General features: G+C 43.0%; 1 protein-coding gene across 1 annotated transcript in view; it reads left to right on the forward strand.

Annotated features, from left to right (window-relative positions):
• The window catches only part of LOC311367395 (peroxisome proliferator-activated receptor alpha-like), a 36,685-nt gene that overhangs the window by 13,593 nt on the left and 638 nt on the right, over positions 1 to 22,454 (forward strand). The window contains exons 2-7 of the mRNA XM_084486230.1: positions 555 to 817; positions 2,289 to 2,455; positions 11,995 to 12,133; positions 15,890 to 16,095; positions 16,362 to 16,613; positions 22,036 to 22,279. Of these exons, the coding sequence (XP_084342356.1) occupies positions 622 to 817; positions 2,289 to 2,455; positions 11,995 to 12,133; positions 15,890 to 16,095; positions 16,362 to 16,613; positions 22,036 to 22,279 (1,204 nt within the window). The 5' untranslated portion in view covers positions 555 to 621. The remainder of the gene's footprint in view (positions 1 to 554; positions 818 to 2,288; positions 2,456 to 11,994; positions 12,134 to 15,889; positions 16,096 to 16,361; positions 16,614 to 22,035; positions 22,280 to 22,454) is intronic.

Consider the following 22,454-nt stretch of genomic DNA (forward strand, 5'->3'; position numbering starts at 1 on the left):
CATGGCGCCTTCCTTTGACCTTTAACTGACCTTTAACTGGAGTGGCCTAACCAGGCAGCATAACCTAACTATGGGTAGCTATCTATGGGTAGCTAGCTGGATACAATAACTAAGTGAAAGAAACAGCAGTGGTTGAATTACAGCCTTCTATGTTTTGATAACGAAGCAGACAACGTATGTTGGTCCTTGTTCTCGGCAGCCTATGCTTCCTTTAAATGTTTCCAAACTAATACATAATGTGTTTCCTATGCTTTCTGTTTCAATGCAGTATTGCCTATATTTGCCACCTATTAAGGAAATGATAGAAATTGAAACATAGCCATGATGTAAAACCCTCACCTGCTTCCTAATACAATTTATTTGAAATACCTTATGCACATTAGATAAAAGTGTCTTCTTATTGACTGACTGGTTAATATTCCAATGAAAATTGGACAATTAAGATAACAAATGGTTTCTCCTGTTGGTATTGCCTTCAATGGAAGTTGACCCAATCTTATTATCAGCAGCAATTCTGAAGCATTGCAAATGGCTTACTGTGTGTCCATCAACAGGTGTGCCGCTGCATCCAGTGAGCTGACGTGTGCAGGCACCCCCAGGGCCCTTGGCCCCCCTTCTACGATGGTGGACATCCCAGGGGAGGCGTACAGCCCGGCTGCCCGCCTCCGGTTCTCTATGCTGGGCAGCCCTCTTTACGGAGACCTGCTGGATGACCTGGAGGACATATCGCGCTCCATCAGCAATGATACACTGGGTTCACTGGAGCTCCCAGACCTTCAGAGCACCGGGCCAGGCTCGGAGAGAACCGTCATACTGGGTGAGTCGCCACAACCTTTCTCCTCTGCCGTGGAAAATAGTCTAAAGCTCTAAATGTGTGTGTAGGGTAATCAACAGGTCATGACTCCAACTGGTTCATCAAATCTTCTTTTCTTTTGACCAATGTGTATACAGCTTTCACGTGATCAAAGATTTGCCTCGTTTTGTTTTGTTTTTGCCATTTAGCAGACCAGGGAAATGTTTTGTTACTAGTTTGTATGACAATCCACAAGGTAATTTGCATCGCTGCCTTACAACTTTGCAGATGGAAGTGCTTCAACCAGGAAATTAAATGGGCAATTGCAAATCAATGAGATTTTTGGTTATGCCCAATACAAAGTGGTAATTGGTCTCCCTATTATAACAATTATAAAAACTTAAAGGTGACATATTATACCACCAGGTGTGGGTGTGATTAACCGTTGCAAGCCGTTTTGAAAATCTGCCTCTCCTGACATCACAAGTGGGCGTGTCCACCTAGATGTGTGCTGGATAGATGAGCAGCGTTTGTTACAGTCCACTGGGTAGGCTGGTAGACTGATCTATCCAGCACACATCTAGGTGGACACGCCCAATTGTGATGTCAGAAGAGGCAGAAAAAAAACACATCTGGTGGTATAATATCACCTTTAATGTCACCATCAATGTCACCTTTAAGATCCCAAATATACCATTAGCCATTATCCTAGACGGTTGTCAATTACAGGTGACACCGTTCCCAATGTTTGTCCACCTTTTCGTCATCTGCATGCATACGATGACACAAGTGATATTGACAGTGATAGTGATATTGAGTGATATTGATGTGCGAGTACATTGCATTGCTTGCTGCATCAGAAGCCACGCTTCTACACTGTTCACTTCACAGCCTTTAAAGGACAATTCCGGTATTTTGAACATTGAGCCCCTTTCTGGTTTGTCTAGGATGAAATAGAGTGGTTGACACCGACATGTTGACTATTGGTCCTGTCTCGGGTATTTGGCTCATTTAGAATCGCCCTGCCTGCTTCAGAATGGCTGGCTACGGGCATTCACAAACCTGTCCTTAAAACAACCCTAAACGTTTGTTTTCAGAAATGTGCAACTCACCGAGTGGTTAGTGGTGTTCGTTGATGTTCCAAATCATGTATCGTAGCGAAATACAGTTTCTGTTGTGTTTTATTTGGCATTTTGTAAATCCCATTGAAACGGAAACCGGAAATGGGATTTTCAAAATGCCAAAAGGGCTCAATGTGCTGAATACCGGAATTGTCCTTTAACAAGTTGGATTTCAAAAACTACTCTGTGACGATCTAAGACTTTATGACGATCGAAGACTTTATGACTATCTAAGACTTGGCTAACAAAACCATGTCACCTTTAAGCTGGGGTCATGACCTTAACCTTTGCCCTGGACACTGGACATGTATATTTGTGCTATCGTTGGTAATAGCCCTTTCTCTCTCTCCTCTCTCTCTCCTCGGGCGGTGCAGACAGCCTGACCCCTGCCTCCAGCCCGTCCTCTGTGGCCAACAGTGTGTGTCCCGGCGGGGAGGACCCGCCCTGCCCCCTCACCCCGCCCCCGGTGCTCCAGTGCAGGGTGTGCTCTGACAAGGCGTCGGGCTTCCACTACGGGGTGCACGCCTGCGAGGGCTGCAAGGTGAGACAGACCTAGAGTTGAGTGCTCCGGGCTCCAGCCTAGCAGTGCCTGTACCTCCTCATTACGTTACGTTGTCAATCATTGTCATTCTAGTGATCGACTAGCTCGGTGTTTGCATTTTGGCTAAAAGTGCATTTGGCCTTTCAGTTTTCTTTATCTGCTATTATATTATATAATATATGTATATTATTATTCTTATTATTATATAGCCATTATCTTATTATGCACTTTTGTGTCAATGTGTTCCTCCCCCTCGGTCCAGATAACTGCCCATGTGATGTCAACGTCAAACTGCTTTGTGTCAAATATCTAGGGGTAGGCTATTGTTAGAAAAACAATTGTTTTTATTCATATTAGTTCAAATTAATAATCAAACATTATAATTAGCATTATTAGTGACAAAAGACCAGAGAATGTAATATTGGCGCTGCGCGACGTTGCTAACATGTTACATTCCAGAACAGGGATGACGCTGACATGTAGTTGACGTGTACTTGTTTTCCTCATTCAATTTCTAAAACTGTTCAGTTTTTTTTGAATATCGCTTCAAAACGAAAAACTACAATATCATGAAGTGGCTTTGGACCCATTCTCGTTCTGAGTCTGACTCGGTCATGCAGAGCTTCAACGTAATGCAGGTCGCACACCAGACAAACCAGGGGGTCCCACATCGGGCATAGTTTTGTCATAGAAACACACCCAACACACACACACACAACACATGATTTTAGGTGTTGTTCTGTGTTTAATATAATGGGTGGCAATGGATGGCTTTGAGTAATGCTGGAGGCTGTATGGCCACACTGTGAGTGCTCTCTGAGCTTCTTGGAAACACAACCTGTACCAATTAAACACAGAGAAATCTCTGAATTGGCGTTTGTGTCTGTGGTTACTGGTTTATTTAAAGGTCCCATGGCATGAAAATTTCACTTTTTGACATTTCTAACATTAATATGAGTTCCCCGAGCCTGCCTATGGTCCCCCAGTGGCTAGAAATGGTGTTATGTGTAAAACGAGCACTAGGTATCCTGCTCCGCCTTTGAAAAAACAAACAAAAGCCGATTTGGAGTTTGTATGTCGTCATACGGGGACATGTTACCTCCTCTTTCTCTGCTTGGCCCGCCAATAAGACAATGAGCTAGGACCGTGCCAGCCATGGTTGGGAAGGAATTGGGGGAAAGGAACTTTGGCTTTGACTCCCTGAAGTACATGAACCGCGACATGGAGGAGAAAGGGATTGTTGCCCGTGACTGTCTCCTGCCGGAGCCCCGCTGCCGAGGCGCCACCACTGGCTCGTAGTGGCTGTAACTCTGCACCAAGGCTGAATTTCTTGAACGTCTTCAAGTACTGCATTAGGGGCCCACTGACGGCTGTATAAAAGCATTCATAAAGTAGCATGCCATGAGATCTTTAAGGAGCCTCAGGCCCCAGCCACACTGACTAGCCCTCGGGCACTTGATGCACACAGATAAACCAGCCATCTCCAAACAGACTCAAGGAGAGAGCTCTGGCATGTTAGCATTCACCACCTGCTCCGTGTTTAACATCTCGCCAACTCTCAAAGAAACAGTTCCAGCCACATGTATGTGTGTGTTGGTGCCGGAGGAGCCCAGTGAAGCCGTCAGGGTGGAGCCTCTTCTAGAGCCTTTCTTTAGCTGTTTCAGATGTCATGGCAATTCCTTTGAGATATTGATTCTAGGACAGAGGATACTTCTAAATGCAAAGTTGAGTACAATAGTTGGAGAAAATGTACTTGATTGAACGTATGCATGTACCAGTCTCCTCTAGCAGAGTGAGCCCACAATACAGTTTCTTGTCTATTAACAGTTTTCACTCCCTCCCCGCAATTCAATAACCTGTACATCATGGGCGAAATGTTAACATAAAGGAGTTTTTCTTAGGAGTATAGATACTGCTTCCTTGTGACCGGTTCACCACAGGCAAAAGTTGAACAACAAAGGGGAACTCGATAACACTAGTTAACAGAAAACAGCATCCAGGTTCACTGGGTTATATAGATAGATGGATATGATGAATATATCTGAGAGGGAGCGAGAGTGAGTGTATGCTGTTGGTCAGGTGGGGTAGGGGTCAAGCTAGTGGCTCTCCTGCGTAACCTTTCCCCTAGTTGGCCTTCAGCCAAGAGGAGCCAGCAGGATGACATTGGTTTGTTCTACACACACCACACAGTCGATGGTTCTGCTTAAGGAATGATACAGGATAGAAAACTTATGGAACAAAATGTCTGACATCGATGTTAGGGATGGCGAAAATTTAAAATATTCTTGACCGACCACCGAGCCTCATTAACCGGTTGAAACCGGTTAACCGATCACATTAAAATGTGCTATTTGAAATAGCCATTTCGAGCCGCGCCAGCCGCCTGCTATTTCGTAACTCTGCTTATCTCTCTCCCGCTCTGCCTCCGGCTCACACACACACACACACACTCTGCCCCGGCCCCGCCCTTCCACTCACGTCACTTTTTTAAATCCCCTACAGAGCGAAACATGGAGTCCAAATGGCTCCACAGTTTGGAAATGGTTTGGGTACAAGGTGATAGCGTTGAAAATACGGGTTTGATCAGAGCGGACACGGGGATAGCACCCGGTCCGTCCCAGTGAGAGGCCGTGGCTCTAGCAGCGGCGCGACCTGTGTTAGAATTGAAACACGAGGCGTGCTTACTGCACGGTGACCGTGTGTAGAGAGCGGGCTCCAGCGCCCACAATGGTCTGAGATGGCGCGGACCTGGTTGAGACCCTGCGCGGGATTCACCAGGGGCCAATCGGAAGAGGGCAGCGTTAGGAGCTCATTTGAAACATTGCCGCGGCTCATTTGAGAGTGACAGCTCTGAAGAGACGCCGCTTGGTTAGTTTGGAGGAGACGGTAGTGCTAATAATAATAAAGCAAGATGATGATCATCATTACCTTATCTGTTACCATTGAAGATCCTGAAATGTAGTAATTTCCAAATCCAAGCCCAATTGCCTGATAGACTGCAACATGATAAAACAGGCACCTTCAGAATGGGTAAGAGACGCACCGGCCAAGGCAGCTCTAACTCACTGTGTGTCTTCTAATAACGGACAGCTCTAACTCACTGTGTGTCTTCTAATAACGGACAGCTCTAACTCACTGTGTGTCTTCTAATAACGGACAGCTCTAACTCACTGTGTGTCTTCTAATAACGGACAGCTCTAACTCACTGTGTGTCTTCTAATAACGGACAGGTCTAACTCGCTGTGTGTCTTCTAATAACGGACAGAACAACTCTTTTGTTGCTGTCGTCTGCCTGCCCTCTAACCTCGAGTGTTTTAGCCTGTAGCCTAAAAGTTTTACTTTTCGCAAACGTTGTGAGCTCACGAACCCTATAAACCCTGTGACCTCCCACCAAATGTTTTTATTGGTTTATTAAGTACAAACAAGCGAGTTATGAAAAATTGAGTGTGAGGGATAATTTGTTCACTTCACCCAAAAAGATCTTGGAATGAGATGGCTAACTGTAGTCTTATAGTGTTTAGTCTACTGTCCATAATAATTTAGAGGTCATATTCTCTGCCTCTCGCATGCGGGAATAATTAAGGATTAAGGAGAAATTAAACAGTGGGCTAGAGACGCTGTGTCCGTCCAACTTCCAATAAGTCCCCTCGTCTGATCATCTTTATGTGTGAAGTGAAACCAACCCACACACCCCACAGTCCACACTGACCCCAATTATTTTTTTTTTAACCAACAAGATTGATCGGTTAACGTTGATACGGTCAACCATCGGTCAAGCGGTCATCGGTTAACATTCCTAATCGATGTACAATACATTTGATTTGTTTGCAGTTTATGTCAGGTTTTATGCAAACTGCTCTGGTGTGCCATTTGACCAACTTTTCAAACATCTGTACACATCAAATCAGTACCAAAATCGATAGTACTGATTTTTAAGATGTGTACAGAGTCGTTGTTGTTTGGTAGTTCTATAGTGGCTTCATTAGGAAAGAGATTTGAGAATGGACGTCGATGTCCCCGCCTGAGGGTCATATTGGGGTCTGACTCCTCCAGCCAGACTCATCCGTCGTTGAATCACAGATGATCATAATGACTTTAACATGGTTTAAATGCTTGCAAATAATAAATTGGCTAATAATAAGTTATTATTTAGTCATATAAATAGTATAATCTGTATGTACAGTATATAATAGTACAAATGGTAAATATGGCAATAGTCTCCACAGACCCATCATTCACTCACCCTTCTTAATATCTTCAATAATTATTCACAGGCCAAAGCTATTAATGGACAGTTATGTTTTGCTCCTCATTTTTAAACAATATACAACAAGGCTCATATCCTTTTTGTAAACAATATAGCCTACAACAGGTCATATTTCAAACTAGCCATACTCACCCACTCTGATGGCTGTGGATACACACACACACACACACACACACACACACACACACACACACACACACACACACACACACACGTTTGAAATGTATTAAAACTTGATCACATTAGCTATTTCTTTAACTCTTCACTTTATTTGTTTCCCACCAAATATTTTATTTTAAATGGTGTCCATGTTTACATTGTTAACTCAATTTGGACTCTTCACTTGATTAAAGCCATTGAACATTTCTTTAAGTCTTAAACTATGTGGCTTTACTAAAACATATTTCAAACTTACTTTGCACTACAGCACTCAACGCATTTTCTGCAGGAAATGCATTTAGTAGTTATTATTCTGACTAAAACACCTACACAGCCAAAACCACTCTCATGGATTTTTTGAAACTTTGCAAAGTTGTAGTTGATGACTAAATATGGCCACAGAAAAATAATGACACTATTTGGCCCGTTGGTGGCACAATTTATTAGTTATTAGTTATTCAATTTGATCAACTTATGTGTCTCCTCATGCTGAACAACTTTGCCTCAAGAACCTATGACTTCCGTCTGGATAGATTTTCAGACATTTAGAATTTTATGAAAAACACAAAAAAAGCAAAGGATCCTAGTTTTAACCTTGGAGCCAATAACTATGCAAAAGGATATGGTTTAAAACGTATGTATACTAAATTGCTCATATCAACATCGAGATGGACTCCTATGATCTCCTATGATACAAAAATTGTTTAGGATAAAATTCTGAACAGCTGCCTGAGTTTGTTGTTGCTGGTGACGTAAAGAGGTCAACCAGTGGCTCTAGTAACACTAGTTGAAATGGGTACAGCGCCACCTAACGTACCGGGGAATGACATGCTTCGGCCAATGAATCGATTTACTCACCGCTATGTATAGTCGGACAATTGCAGTTGTCCAATTGAGGAGCATAGACAAACTATGGCTTTAATCGGATTAAGCTGTGCATGTAAACGTACTGAGTGTGTGTACACGGATGGCTGAGTCTGTCAACCAGGTCCCTACCTGACTGAAGCCGTGAATTCACATATCGGTGTACAACATTGAACATTATTATGGACACTACACTAGTACTAGAACCAGATTACAGATCAAGCCAATAAGACCGGACAAACAATAGAGGGGATCAATGTGGAGGTCAGAAGCCAGTTCTGTACCTGAGGGCATTCACCCAGTGCCCTTCACTGTGTACACAGGCCATGAGTAGGGCAGTGCCCTTCACTGTGTACACAGGCCGTGAGTAGGGCAGTGCCCTTCACTGTGTACACAGGCTGTGAAAAGGGCAGTGCCCTTCACTGTGTATACAGGCTGTGAATAGGGCAGTGCCAGAGGCGCACCAAAACATTGTAATGATTATCATATTTATTAATTAAATGTAAGTTAAAGCCCAACTCCAAAAGCAGTAGTAGTAGTAGATAAATTTATTATCCCCGTGGGGCAGTTGGGTTTGCGGCACAGTCGCCAGGCACTTCATGACAGGACAACAAACATATGACAGCAAGTAGTCCATACATCAGACACCAACAGACATAACATGGAGAACATACAACACACACTACAATACACTACATACCCTTGGATATGGCCAGGCCAGCTGGACATAAGATAGCTTATTTACTGATTTAAGGCTTTTATAGCTTGTGGTACAAAAGAGAATTTGGATCTGTTCTTAGTCATAAGGGGTGGGCAGAAACGACGCCTAGATGGGGGTAGTTTAAAATAACATGACAGGGGGTGTGTATAATCACATACAATGTTATTGGCCTTTCTCACCAGTCTGTCTTTATAAATGACCTCAATGCTCGGCAGTGTCATCCCAAGTAGCTTACTAGCAGTTGTAACTGTTTTTCTGATTGCCTTTTTTTGTGACTCAGTGGCATTTCCAAACCAGCAAATAAAACAGCAAGTTCAAACACTTTCAATAAAAGCAGTGTAAAACATTTGAAGCATTTTGTTATTGACATTAAAAACAAGCAGTTTCTTTAAAAAGTACATTCTTTGCTGAGCCTTAGTGTGCAAAAGGTCAGTCCATGAGTCCCATTTGAGTTTGTTGTCTAATACAATGCCAAGGTATTTGTCGTTTGTAACAACCTGGATAGCCTCCCCATTGATGAAAGTGTCAGTGGATTGCTGTGACTTTCTAAAATCTATTAGCATTTCCTTGGTCTTATTGGAATTTAAAATTAAGTGTGACCTAGTGCACCATTCTAAAAAGGAGTCTAAAACTGGCCCATGATCTACCTCCCCATCCTGTAGCAGACTCACTAGAGCTGTGTCGTCTGCATATTTCATAAAGTGCCTGTTTTGTAAAGTGCTAGTGCATGAGTTTGTGTATAAAATAAATAATAAAGGAGATAAAACACATCCTTGTGGAGAGCCTGTGGATGTTGTCATCGCATCAGACAGAGATGAGCCCATTTTGACACGCTGGACTCTACTAGTAAGAAAGTCCATGATCCAATAAATAATACCTGCATTAAGATGAAATTCACTAGCTAAAATATCTGCAAGAATCTTAGGTTGCATGGTATTAAAAGCAGATGACACAAATAGAATCTTAGCATGAGTCTTAGGTTTCTCAAGATGAGTGTGCAAAAGGTGCATTAATGTCAAAATTGCATCATCCACCCCCCTGGAGGCTTGATAGGCAAATTGCAGGGGGTCCATAAGATGGTGGGTTTGAAATACAATGTACCTCTTTACCAGACACTCCAAGCACTTCATGACCAGTGATGTCAGCGCTATTGGTCGGAAGTCATTAGACTCTGTGGGTCTTGGCAGTTTTGGCACAGGTACAATTGTAGATGTTTTCCACAAGATTGGGACTGTACAGAGGTTAAGGGAGGAGTTAAACATGTCAGTGAACACAGGGGCTAACTGTTCTGCACAGTGTTTAAGGGTATTGCCGCAGATATTGTCAGGGCCAGGGCTTTTTCGTGGGTTACAGCGGCTAAAAAGGTGAAAGACGTCCGATTGTCTGATGTATAAGACAGATGCAGAGGGTGGAGTGGGCAACATGATACCAGCCCCAGCATCGCTGCCACTCTCAAAACGACAGAAGAAGTTGTTTAGCTGGTTTGCCCTCTCCAGTCCCTCACCTCCAGGCAGGATCAGAGCAGGTTTCCCTCTGCCCTTGTGTGGGACATTGGTCATGGTTTTGATCCCCTGCCATGCCTCCCGTGGGTTGCCTGACACCAGGGTTGCCTCAATCTTCTGTCTGTAACAGTACTTATCCAGCTGTATTTGTCTTTTAATCTGTCTCTGTATGTCCCTTTTGGCTGTATCATCCTGATTCCAGTATGCTTTTTTCTTCTCAATTATAAGATGCTTTAATTTGTTGGAGATCCAGGGTTTATCATTTGGAAAGATTTTAATGTTTTTTATGGGTAGGACTGTGTCTACACAAAAATTGATGTAGTCAGTTATTGTTTCTACCTGTTCATTTATATCAGGGCATTTAAAAGTGTCCCAGTTTGTGAAATCAAAACAACCCTGCAGGGCCATTATACTGTCATTATTCCATACTTTAATTGAGCGTTCCTGGGGCTTCTCCCTCTGCAGGAGCCTCTGGTATATAGGCCTTAGGTAAACCACATTGTGGTCAGATGCCCCTAGTGGTGGGAGCAATGATGAAGAGTAGGCATCTTTGACAGTTCCATAACATAGATCTAAGAACTTATTTTTCCTGGAGGGACAGTCCACATACTGATAATATGTGCGTAAACACTTTTTCACAGAACAATTATTAAAATCTCCTAAAATGAACGTGCATCAGGAGACAGTAAATCGAGCTTGTGGGAGAGATTGAAGATAATGTCCAGTGCCCTGTCAAACTTTGCCTTAGGGTGTATGTATACGACAGTAAGGAATATCTGAGGGAATTCTCTGGGCAGATAGGAAGGCCGAAGGGAGACACACAACAGTTCAATATCAGGGGTACACAAACTCTCTCTCACCACCACTCATCCCGGATGAGAAGACAGACCCCGCCCCCACGGGTCTTCCCAGTGATTGCAGGGTCCCGGTCAGTTCTAAACACAGAGAAGCCGAGGGGTCCCACCTCGCTGGACGTGCTGTTGTTGTCCAACCATGTCTCTGTGATAGCCATGACACAGGCACTCCGGTACTCGTGCAGGTAGCGGATATTTGCAGTCAGCTCGTCGGTTTTCGCTTTTAGGGACTGGGCATTGATGAGCAGCATGACGGGCAGCGGAAGTTTGTTTTTCAGTCTCCTCAGTCTTCGCCGAGTACCCCCTTTTGATCCTCGTTTGCGTTTTGTCCGGGTAGACCATTTCTTTGGTTTAGTCCTTAGATAGTTTGGTATGGAGTTTACTACGGCTGCATGGTCCGTAGATGCGCGATCGCGAACGAGTAGGAGGAATTCTCTGCTGTATTGGATGTCACCCGCCACGCCAGTAACATGGTCATGATTGTGTCCATGGGCGAGACAGCGTTTTAGAATCAGTATAAGCAATCCGATCGTACACCAATAAGCCAAGTCCATGATTGCTTTTAGTGTAGTGCGGGTTTAGACGAATCCAAACATACAAACAATATAACACTCACGACGACGAACAAATAAACAAAAAAAAGTGCAGAGACGAAAGACCGCAGGGCAGCCACAGTGCAGCGCCCTTAGACTATTATAGGTAATACAAGATGTGCATATACATATATAATGAATAGTTTTTATAATGAATAGAGTATTTCATGCATTCATAACTGATCTGCCATCTGGTAGGTAGGATGGTGTCTGTCATACGGGGTGTACAGGACTTTGATGGAGTCATGATACACCTGCACATAGTTGCAGTCAGAAACACTCTGGATTGAGCAAAACCTTTTGCTCCACCAGCTGTCCTCCATGGTTTGAACAACCCTTTTGGATCTCGTCTGGAGGGTTCTAAGAGCGAGACGGTTGGGGTGGAATCAGTCCTGGTTTCTTTCTTGGATTAACGGACCGATTCGCCGGCCGCAGAGTGTACTGCTGAGCTTGGCTCTGGCCAGTTGGTGGACGGGTCAGGACGTCAGAGCCCAGGTTCACTATCTCCAGGGATCTTCAGCAGTATCCTCCAGGTGCAGTAGGAGATGGTTGGCCCTGACACTGCTCCTCCTCCCCTAGGGTTTCTTCAGGAGAACGATCCGCCTGAAGCTGGAGTACGAGAAGTGTGAGCTCCGATGCAGGATCCACAAGAAGAACCGCAACAAGTGCCAGTACTGCCGCTTCCACAAGTGTCTCAGCGAGGGCATGTCGCACAACGGTGAGCATACAACCAGCTCTGAATCTGGTTCTGAATTCAGTTCTGATCTGATTCTCACTAACTTTAAATAGTGAGATGTGATTATGTGAATATATAGCCTTGGTTACACTTGTCAATTCAACGTGACTCTTGTCATCCTATCACTCTATGGTGGATTAACTGTCAGGTCTGGACAGTCCCAGATCAGATCGTGCTCAGGTTGCTTAGGTGTGTGGACGTCACGTAATCTGGGCAAACTGTAGTCAATCTGGGCAAAACTAGCTACGTCATTGAAACATCCCCCCATGCCTACATGGAGCCCACTAGGATTCTCCTCAGTCCCCTTAGCAGGTATAAAATGCAAGACACATTAAGGGCCCTATTTTAACGGTCTGAAACACAAGTATGAAATGCGAAACGCAAGTAGCTTTGTGGGCGGATCTCTGGCGCTGTTTCCATTATACCGGCGGATAAATTACTCTTGCACCCAACGCAAATCTAAAATGGGTTAGTCTGAAGTAGCTTAATTACCCTTAAGTGTGTTTTGGGCGTAACATGCAATAATAAACTAATGAGAGTTCCATATCCCATCTCCTTTAAGAGCCAGCACATTTGAAGTTGATATTTTGACAGTGTGTTTGCAGTCTCCGCTGAGACAGATGCATGACCACATGAATTTCAAACTTCAAATGGCTCAGTTTATGGCCAAATATTAGGCATAATCCACACATAGAATAGCATTTTATTCTACAACTTCAGAAAGTTCAGAAAAAGTCGTCATGTAAATTCGGCAAAGAGAACTTAACACATATATGTTATGCGGTTCTGTGGCCGCAACTGTGGGTCTATTTAATGATATGCGGCAATACATTAACAAACATTGTTTGTTACCAGTATTGTATACATTATCGTTATCGACTTGTGTTCATAATATGCATGTGTCCCCCAGTTATATACATCGCCATGGACTGTATTATGTGTTACGTGTTTAGTTTGCGTGTGTTTAAACAGATGGGCGCACACACACACGCGCACCCGCATTCATTCATTCTTTTAAACACTCACTCATGGTAAAACTATGTTTTCTCACGATCAAATACTCATCAATCCTAAAAGTTATGGGCTTGTACACGATGTCTGTGTCAAGAAAATGTGTTTGCTGTACGGTGTTTGCAGATGCATTGATTTAAAAGTACAACTTTTTACTGCTGTATCAGCTGTTTCCAAAATAATTTAAACAACCTTATCATTTACCCTCAAACAAGATTTTGTTTTGAAAGTCTGGGATATACTTTGCTCAAGTTTATTATTGTTATTATTATTTTAACGTATGGCATTAGCCTACTACAGTGTTCATTCATGCAGCCCTACATGGAAAAAAATTTTTTTCCACAATCCCCATGCTATTTCTATGCAGTTTCACACATATGAACAATCTTTGACATCATAATACTTCAATCAGGCTAATCGTTTGCATGTTTGTGCTGTGTATAGCCTACGTGTGTGTAAGCTTATGTTGCAGTTCCGACCTGCCATGGCATGTAAAAATAGCACCAACTGCTCTATGCGCTGGTGCATTTAGACCAGGTATTTGCCAGTCGCCAAATTAATATTGCTTTTTAGATCACTAAAATAGCACCTAGTATAATTTGTGCCGGAACACGCCTCTGCTTTTCGCCGACACGCCTCTCCAGGCGCAAGTGTAGTGGCGCCTGGTTGCTGCGGGGGAAAATCAGCTTTACGCCGGGTGCAAACTAACAACAATACATGCGTCTGTGTAGAAAGTCAATTCAAGATAGGGCCAATGAATCATACCGCTGATCTTGTCTTTAATTTCCCACGTTTAGTTACCTTAAAAAAAGACGCTCACGGCATGACCAGGTATGAGATGAGTGATTTTATTTTAATACTAGGGCTGTCAAGCGATTCAAAAAAATAATCTAATTAAATACAGGCTCTGTGATTAATTAATCTAAATGAATCGCATACTTACATTTTGCTGAGAAAGTATTTCAAAATAATTTAATTCAAATAAATTATGGCAAATGAGTGATTCAATGAACAATAGACATAATAGACTTTAAAGTTCAATGTCTCTTTTATTTAAAACATTCATTAACATTAACATACAGTGCATTTTAAGATCAAATTAAAAACATTTCTATTCTCACTCTAGATGCAATGCATCTCAGGCAAAAAATATACAATACTTTGTTTTGACTCGTAAAAAAATTGAACGCGTTATTTTTTCTGTGATTGAAATGAACACGTTAATTTGACAGCCCTATTTAATACACAACCAAGGCAGCCCTATGCTGCTATACATTTTACTTTGAGATTTTATGTCAGGACGTTCGTGGCAGAGTTTCATTATTGTAAAACTGCATGGGAAATTCTTACCTTAGCAAGGCACTAAACGTTGGCAAACAGACCTATTTTATACATATATACTATGTTTAATCTGGCGCATCTTTCACAAAAGTCCCATTTGAAGAAAAAGAAGAGGGTAATCACGGCTGTTAACATACCACCTGATGCAAACACTAGCTCGCTATTAACACAATAAACAAGCTACAGCGGTCTCACCCCGACGGCGTACACATTGTTGCAGGAGACTTTAACCAGGAAAACCTGAAGTCTGTCCTGCCAAAATTCTACCAACATGTAAGTTGTGCTACTAGAGGGGAAAACACTTTAGATCATATTTACACAAACATTAAACATGCAGAGCCATACAACTCCCACACTTAGGCCAGTCAGCCACCTCTCTGCTCCTTACCCCCGCATACACACCTCTAAGAAGAAGCACGACTCCGGTGACCAAGCACCATCACGACCTGAAGACGAGCTTCCTCAACTACAGCACTGTCTCCAGCACACTGAATGGAGTGTCTTTGAACATCAGGACCTGTCCGTACATACAGAGGCCCCTGCCCAACAGTCTGCAGCCACACCACCCCAGCCCCATCCAGCTTCCAGCCCCGTGATCACAGGGGGGAGAAGAGTCTGCCTACAGGGACGAAGTCCTGAAACTGTCTGAGTGGTGCTCAGCACAAACAACCTGCCTCTGAACACCACAAAGACCAAAGAAATCATCCTGGACTTCAGGAAACACAGGACGGATCCATCTCCCCTCAACACCATCACCTTCCTGGGCACCATGATCTCCGATCACCTTTCCTGGTCTGCAAACACCTCAGCGGTCATCAAGAAGCACAGCAGCGTCTGCACTACCTGAGAGTCCTCAGGACCAGTAACCTCTGTGAGAAGCTGCTGGTGACCTTCTACCGCTCGACCATCGAGAGCATCATGCATGCACGAACGCACACACACACACGGACAATCGTGCAATAATTGTAAAAGAAACCTGTACATATGATCTATTTTATATTTTTATGCGTACATTGCACTACTGCCTTGTGTTTTTTACTCTTTTTTACTATTTATATGTTGTGTGTATACTTGGATGCAGCTACAAATTCGTTGTACACAAAATGACAAATAAAAAGATTCAGATTCTGTAACCAAGGCCTGTCACTGTAAAGTATATGTAATGCATGTGTAGACACTGCTTTTGTTCATGTATTTCCAGGGGGGTGGGACATAAATATATGACATTAATTCACCCCACACTCAAAAGCGGATTTAGTAGTTTGGCTTTGCTGTTTCCCTGGCAGTTAGTAAACCGGGCTATGACAGTAATCGGGACACAAAGACTGATTGATTCAAGTGATGAGCTAAGCCCTTCTCCATATCCACCCCACTCTCCTCCTCCAGCCATCCGCTTCGGGCGCATTCCCCAGTCGGAGAAACAGAGGTTGAAGGTGGAATTTGGGATGGGAGGGAGGAGCGAGGAGGAGCAGACCCTAACGGCCCCCGACCACAAGGTCCTGGTGCAGCAGATCCACCAGGCCTACATGAGGAACTTCAGCATGAACAAGGACAGGGCCAGACTCATACTGACCGGCAAGGCCAGCCAACCGGTAAGAGGGGAGGGAGGGGAGAGCAGTTAAGAACATGGGTCAAATAAATGACATTTCATATTGAGATGTAGTTCCTCTAAGATCCTCCTTTTTTCCTCTTTACGTGTTTTGCCCCTCCTCCACCATCCTCTTTCCTCCTCTCTCTGCCTTTCTCTTTCCTCTTGCCTCTCCTTTTTCACTCTTCCTTTCACCTCTTCCTCTCCACTTTACCCTCCAACCTCTCTCCCCTCTCCTTCTCCCTCCTTTCCTCTCCCATCCCTCTCCAGCCATTTGTCATCCACGACATGGAGACCTTCCAGGCGGCGGAGCAAACCCTGGAGGTGAGAGGGGCAGCGGGCCCTAGCCCCGGCCCAGTCAGAGGCCTCACGGCAGGGCAGGAGCTCCCGGTGGAGGGGCCCGGCGAGGCAGAGGCACGGCTGTTCCTCTGCTGCCAGAGCGCCTCAGTGGAGGCGGTCACAGAGCTGACCGAGTTCGCCAAGAACATCCCTGGCTTCCTCCACCTCGACCTCAACGACCAGGTGACCTAAACACCATATTTACACTTAATTCGTCGGATACACTTTCACTTACACTATTCCCTGGTGTGTGACAAAATAGAGTCAACATGTTAATGTCAACATTAACACGTAAACACTAATCGAAAGACCGTAACAGGTTAAAATGGCTTTAAAGGACAATTCCGGTATTTTGAACATTGGTGGTTTTTACTGGTTTGTCTAGGATGAAATAGAGTGGTTGACACCGACATGTTGACTATTGGTTGACTATTGGCCAGCCTGTCAGCAAAATGTGAAGACCTAGAGTCCAGAGCGAGACGGAATAACGTTTTTATATACGGGGTGAAAGAAGATGAGGAAACTAACAAGGACACTCTGAGTTTCACAGCCGATCTCATCCAAACCTCACTGACACTGCCAGAAGAGCTGAACCTAAACACAGTGAGAGCACACCGCTCACTGACTATGAAACCCAAAGACCCAGCGAGCCCCCGAGGTCCATCATCGCCAGGTCTCTGCACTACAGAATCAAAGAAACGGTAATCCAGGAAGCATGGACGCACCGGAATAACAATAGCGGAGGAGTGCCATATAGCGGGCAGAAGATATTCTTTGACCAGGACTACATGTCAGATATCCAGAAGAAACGCAAGCAAGTAAGACAATAACTTAAAAGAGAATAACATCAAAGCTCAATCGCCATTCCCTGCCAAGATGAAAATACACCTGGATTCCGGAATGATGACCTTCACTGACTGAGGACTGAGGCATCAACATCAAACAGAGCAAACTTAATGACCAACGCAGATCTGAAGAGCATTCTCCGTGGTGATCAAGGTCATTGAGGAAAAAAGGACACACAGAACTGTGAGTAGCGATTAAAAAATAAATACATGATACGATTGTAAAGCGTAGATAGGTGACTCCTCGTCGCTGGCATGGTGGAGTATAAATAAAACGAATAGTATTCTCTTCAGCCTTACGGTGTATTTATTCAACATTCAGAAGAGCATATGAATACACAAGCAGCACAGCAACAACGTGCGCTTGACTTGGTGCACTCATCTACTAGAGCCTAGTGACATCATCACGTTACCGTATAACATGTAAAGGTTTGTCAACAGGATAATACTATAATAAGTAATAAGTAGTATAATAAGTATAGTAAGTATAGTAAGGAGTAATGGAGTTTACCATTTAAAGTTATCCATTAAGTATGGGTTCTCCTCAGCTGAGGGGCTTATTTTTTTTCCTTTTCCCTCTTTGGCAGTAGGCCATATCATAGGCCACTTATCATCGTAGGCTACAGTTGCAACAGCACTGTGTGCAAACCTGGAGAGGCCGCTCACACCTCTCCGTCCTTGTGAGGCTGTTTGTTAGAACAGTCAGGATTTTGGAAGTTTGTTTGTTTCTTGTTCTATTTGTGTGTTCTTATTCTCCGCAATGGTGGATGTTATACTGTATGTAATTCTTACAACTAAGCAGTCACATAAGGTGCTTTATAAACACAAATATACATTTGGAAAATTCATGTTAACTCGGTCAAAATGATTGGATACTGTTATCCACATGAATGAACTGACCATAGTGATTGGATTAAACCATGGATTAGATAACCATTAGATAACCATTAGATAACCATGGATTAAACCATCCTATCAAAAGGAAGAAAATATTCTCTGTTAAAAAAAATGAAATGCTAAATTGCATTATTACAAGAAACCCATTTATCAGAACGCAAGGACATAAAACTAAGAAAGGAATAAGAATTTAGTAAGTTAGTAACTAAGGAAAAACCTGAATTACCCTAAAAAACCTGAATTACTTGGAATCCACATGTCAAAATGACGTAATGATGAGCAATGTCATTTCTGGGGAGATTCATAATAATTGATTTCCAATTTAGTAACATAATATTGCTACAGGCCAAAATGTATATTCCACTAATTTGTTTGTACAAAACAGGGAAACTCAAGGTAAGGTATAACTCTTGTTAGGTGTAAACATGCTAACAAGAATAAATATGTACAGATTATTCATATTTTTATGTCCTCATTTTTATGAAATAGTTATCTGTGCCTGTAAACATAGTGCATTATATGCTTGACGTTTGGTCCAATTACTGATTGGCCCAAGTCGATCAACTGGTGTTCGGGTTGACCAGACTGAAGGTGGTCATCTCTTCGTCAGAGTGGTGACTCAGATTGGACCAGGCCTCACTACAACCTCCCAGCCAACATAGGGGTCTGGTAAGAGAGGGTTAGGTTTGGTTACCAGTTTTTGGGAAAGGCACCGTTATAGTAAAGGCATACAATCACAAACACTTCCAGGCTAAAGTGACTCTACACCACCTCAAGGTATTGCTTTTCCTCATGTGGAGTTATGATAATTTGCCTCGGCTGATCAGGAGTGTGGCTGCGTTCTCTACGGAGGATCAAGATCAAGCCAGCTTCAAATGTCTTGAGGGATATTTGGAAACATGGTAGATGTAGTAAATATGTATGAGGTGCTATGTGATATGTCAAGGAGACCATCTTTATCAAGTATGTGAAGCACGTAATATATGCAAGTAACAGCTGTGAAACGTCACACCAGAATGCCTGTTGTGTATCCAGCTCACGCCACCCTGGTATGAAGCGTTATGGCCTCCATTATATGGCTTTCACTGCCTTTCTACTCTATATCGCCAGCTGTATTGCAGTCCTTGCAATATCATATGTTGGCTATAAATCATTGCAATAGGCTTCAAAACCATAACATTAGACTACATGATTGAATGTTTAAACGACCAGGGTATTTTGTTCAAGTGAACTGCTAATGTAGTACAAACTGTCCATGGATTTCTCACTATGTGACGAGCATTGGATATTGAAATGATATTCCTCATTCGAAAGTCGAATAATGTTTACCTCAACATACCCATTTGCTATTCAGGCACAGTCACATGTGGGACAACATTTTGTACCCGTAAGTTTTGTTTGTAGATTTGATTTGTGCCTGTAAACTTGCTGTTCACACATAAAATTGAGTTCTGTAAATCATGGATGACCACAAACTTACTCAAACGAAACAGCAACAAGACAGAGCTCATGGTGGTGGCCCCTGCAGCACTGCTCAGGAAGGTTGGAGACCTGGCCCTGGTTGTGGATGGCTGCTCCAGTTCCCCATCTCCTGAGGTGCGTAACCTAGGCGTCATCCTGGACTCCACTCAAGAACATCACCAAATCCGCCTTCTACCACCTCAGAAACATCCCACCACTCCGGCCTTCACTCACACAGTAACTGAGACACTCATCCACGCCTTCATCACCTCCGCTCTGGACTATTGCAGCGGTGTCCTGTCTGCCCACCAAGGCCCTTAGCAGACTGCAATGCGTCCACAACTCAGCTGCCAGGGTTCTCACCCACACACAGCCCTGGCAGCACATCACTCTCATCCTCCAACAGCTCCACTGGTTACCAGTCAAGTCACGCATCACCTGCAAAATTCTCCTGCTCACCTACAAATCTCTCCATGGACTCTCACCACAATACCTCACAGATCTCCTCCACCCCTACACTCAGTCACACTCTGTGCGGTCCTCTGACAAGGACCTGCTGGCCGTCCCCTGCAGTAGATTGCGGACCTTTGGAGACAGGGAATTCTCTTCCAATGCTCCCACACTACGGAACAGCCTACCACTCCACATCCGCTCTGCTCCATCCCTACCCATGGTTAAAAAACACATCAAAACATTCCTATTCACTAAGTCCTTTGACCTGTAACCCCCCCCTCTTCCCTCCTCCCTTTTTTGTTAAGCGACCTTGGGTATCTTGAAAGGTGCTATAAAAAAAAAAAAGTTATTATTCTATTGTGGGTGAAATGTTTTTTCACCCACAAAGAGATGGCTATGTAACTGCAAACCTGATGTGTAACTGAAAACCTTGTTTATAACTGCAAACTTTTGATGTCTAACTGCAAATTAAATAAATTAGTTATAATATTTTTAACACATTCACACATTTTTACTTTGCTTACTTTTTAACCTAATTTCATTCCATACTTGCGAGGATTGTCTGCATACAAGCAAGGTATGCATTTTGTGATCGGAAGGAAGGTGTCTTGGCCTTAGTTTGGTTCTAAACATGCTTGTGTTAAGTTAAGAGAATGCATTGGTCCTTAGGTCACGTTTGGTAATCAGATTTGTTTTTCTAATCAGTTTAGACACCCCTGAGGCACCTTCCTTTCAATATAGACATACCCAATTCCAGCCCAAAGTGGTGAAGTGCAAGTAGCGATCATATCTGCTTCCTTGGAAATGCCTCCAGTAGTTTTTGCTAGCTTTTATTCAGCATCTGTCGATGCTGGGGTTGGTTCAATATATTGAGCTTTTGTTGAAAAGCCATCCTTCAAAACGATGATGCACACTATATCTCCTCATTATGCCAAACTTGCAAATTGAAGCCGAAGCAGTCCCAAGCATTAATTAATATGTTTAAACTGCACCTGGGCATTATGTGGACAAACTGCTCTTTCTGGCAGAAGCCTTTGAGTCAATGGTTATTTGAACATAGATATACACGTTATTATAACAGTATAACAGGTACATTGTTGAACATAGATATACACGTTATTATAACAGTATAACAGGTACATTGTTGAACATAGATATACATGTTATTATAACAGTATAACAGGTACATTGTTGAACATAGATATACACGTTATTATAACAGTATAACAGGTACATTGTTGAACATAGATATACACGTTATTATAACAGTATAACAGGTACATTGTTGAACATAGATATACACGTTATTATAACAGTATAACAGGTACATTGTTGAACATAGATATACACGTTATTATAACAGTATAACAGGTACATTGTTGAACATAGATATACATGTTATTATAACAGTATAACAGGTACATTGTTGAACATAGATATACATGTTATTATAACAGTATAACAGGTACATTGTTGAACATAGATATACATGTTATTATAACAGTATAACAGGTACATTGTTGAACATAGATATACACGTTATTATAACAGTATAACAGGTACATTGTTGAACATAGATATACACGTTATTATAACAGTATAACAGGTACATTGTTGAACATAGATATACATGTTATTATAACAGTATAACAGGTACATTGTTGAACATAGATATACATGTTATTATAACAGTATAACAGGTACATTGTTGAACATAGATATACATGTTATTATAACAGTATAACAGGTACATTGTTGAACATAGATATACATGTTATTATAACAGTATAACAGGTACATTGTTGAACATAGATATACACGTTATTATAACAGTATAACAGGTACATTGTTGAACATAGATATACACGTTATTATAACAGTATAACAGGTACATTGTTGAACATAGATATACATGTTATTAATAGCAGTGTGTTCTCCGTGTTCCCCAGGTGACGCTGCTGAAGTACGGCGTGTACGAGGCGCTCTTCACCCTGCTGGCCTCCTGCATGAACAAAGACGGGCTGCTGGTGGCGCGCGGCCGCGGCTTCATCACGCGGGAGTTCCTGAAGAGCCTGCGGCGGCCCTTCAGCGACATGATGGAGCCCAAGTTCCAGTTCGCCACGCGCTTCAACGCCCTGCAGCTGGACGACAGCGACCTGGCGCTGTTCGTCTCCGCCATCATCTGCTGCGGAGGTGCACCAGCCCGCACGCCAGCGGCCATTTCCTGTCTATATGTTACAGAGCCCTCTAGTGAAAGGTTGAAAAGGACCTCCATAGGAGTGGTCTGCTGTTTCTACTTTATTACTTTATGAGCTCTCCGGTTCAATTGCACACATATTTTCTGTAGGAAAGAAATAGAACTGTGATG

The sequence above is a fragment of the Micromesistius poutassou genome (genome assembly GCF_964030765.1).
Source record: "Micromesistius poutassou genome assembly, chromosome: 22".
Classification (NCBI taxonomy): domain Eukaryota; kingdom Metazoa; phylum Chordata; class Actinopteri; order Gadiformes; family Gadidae; genus Micromesistius; species Micromesistius poutassou.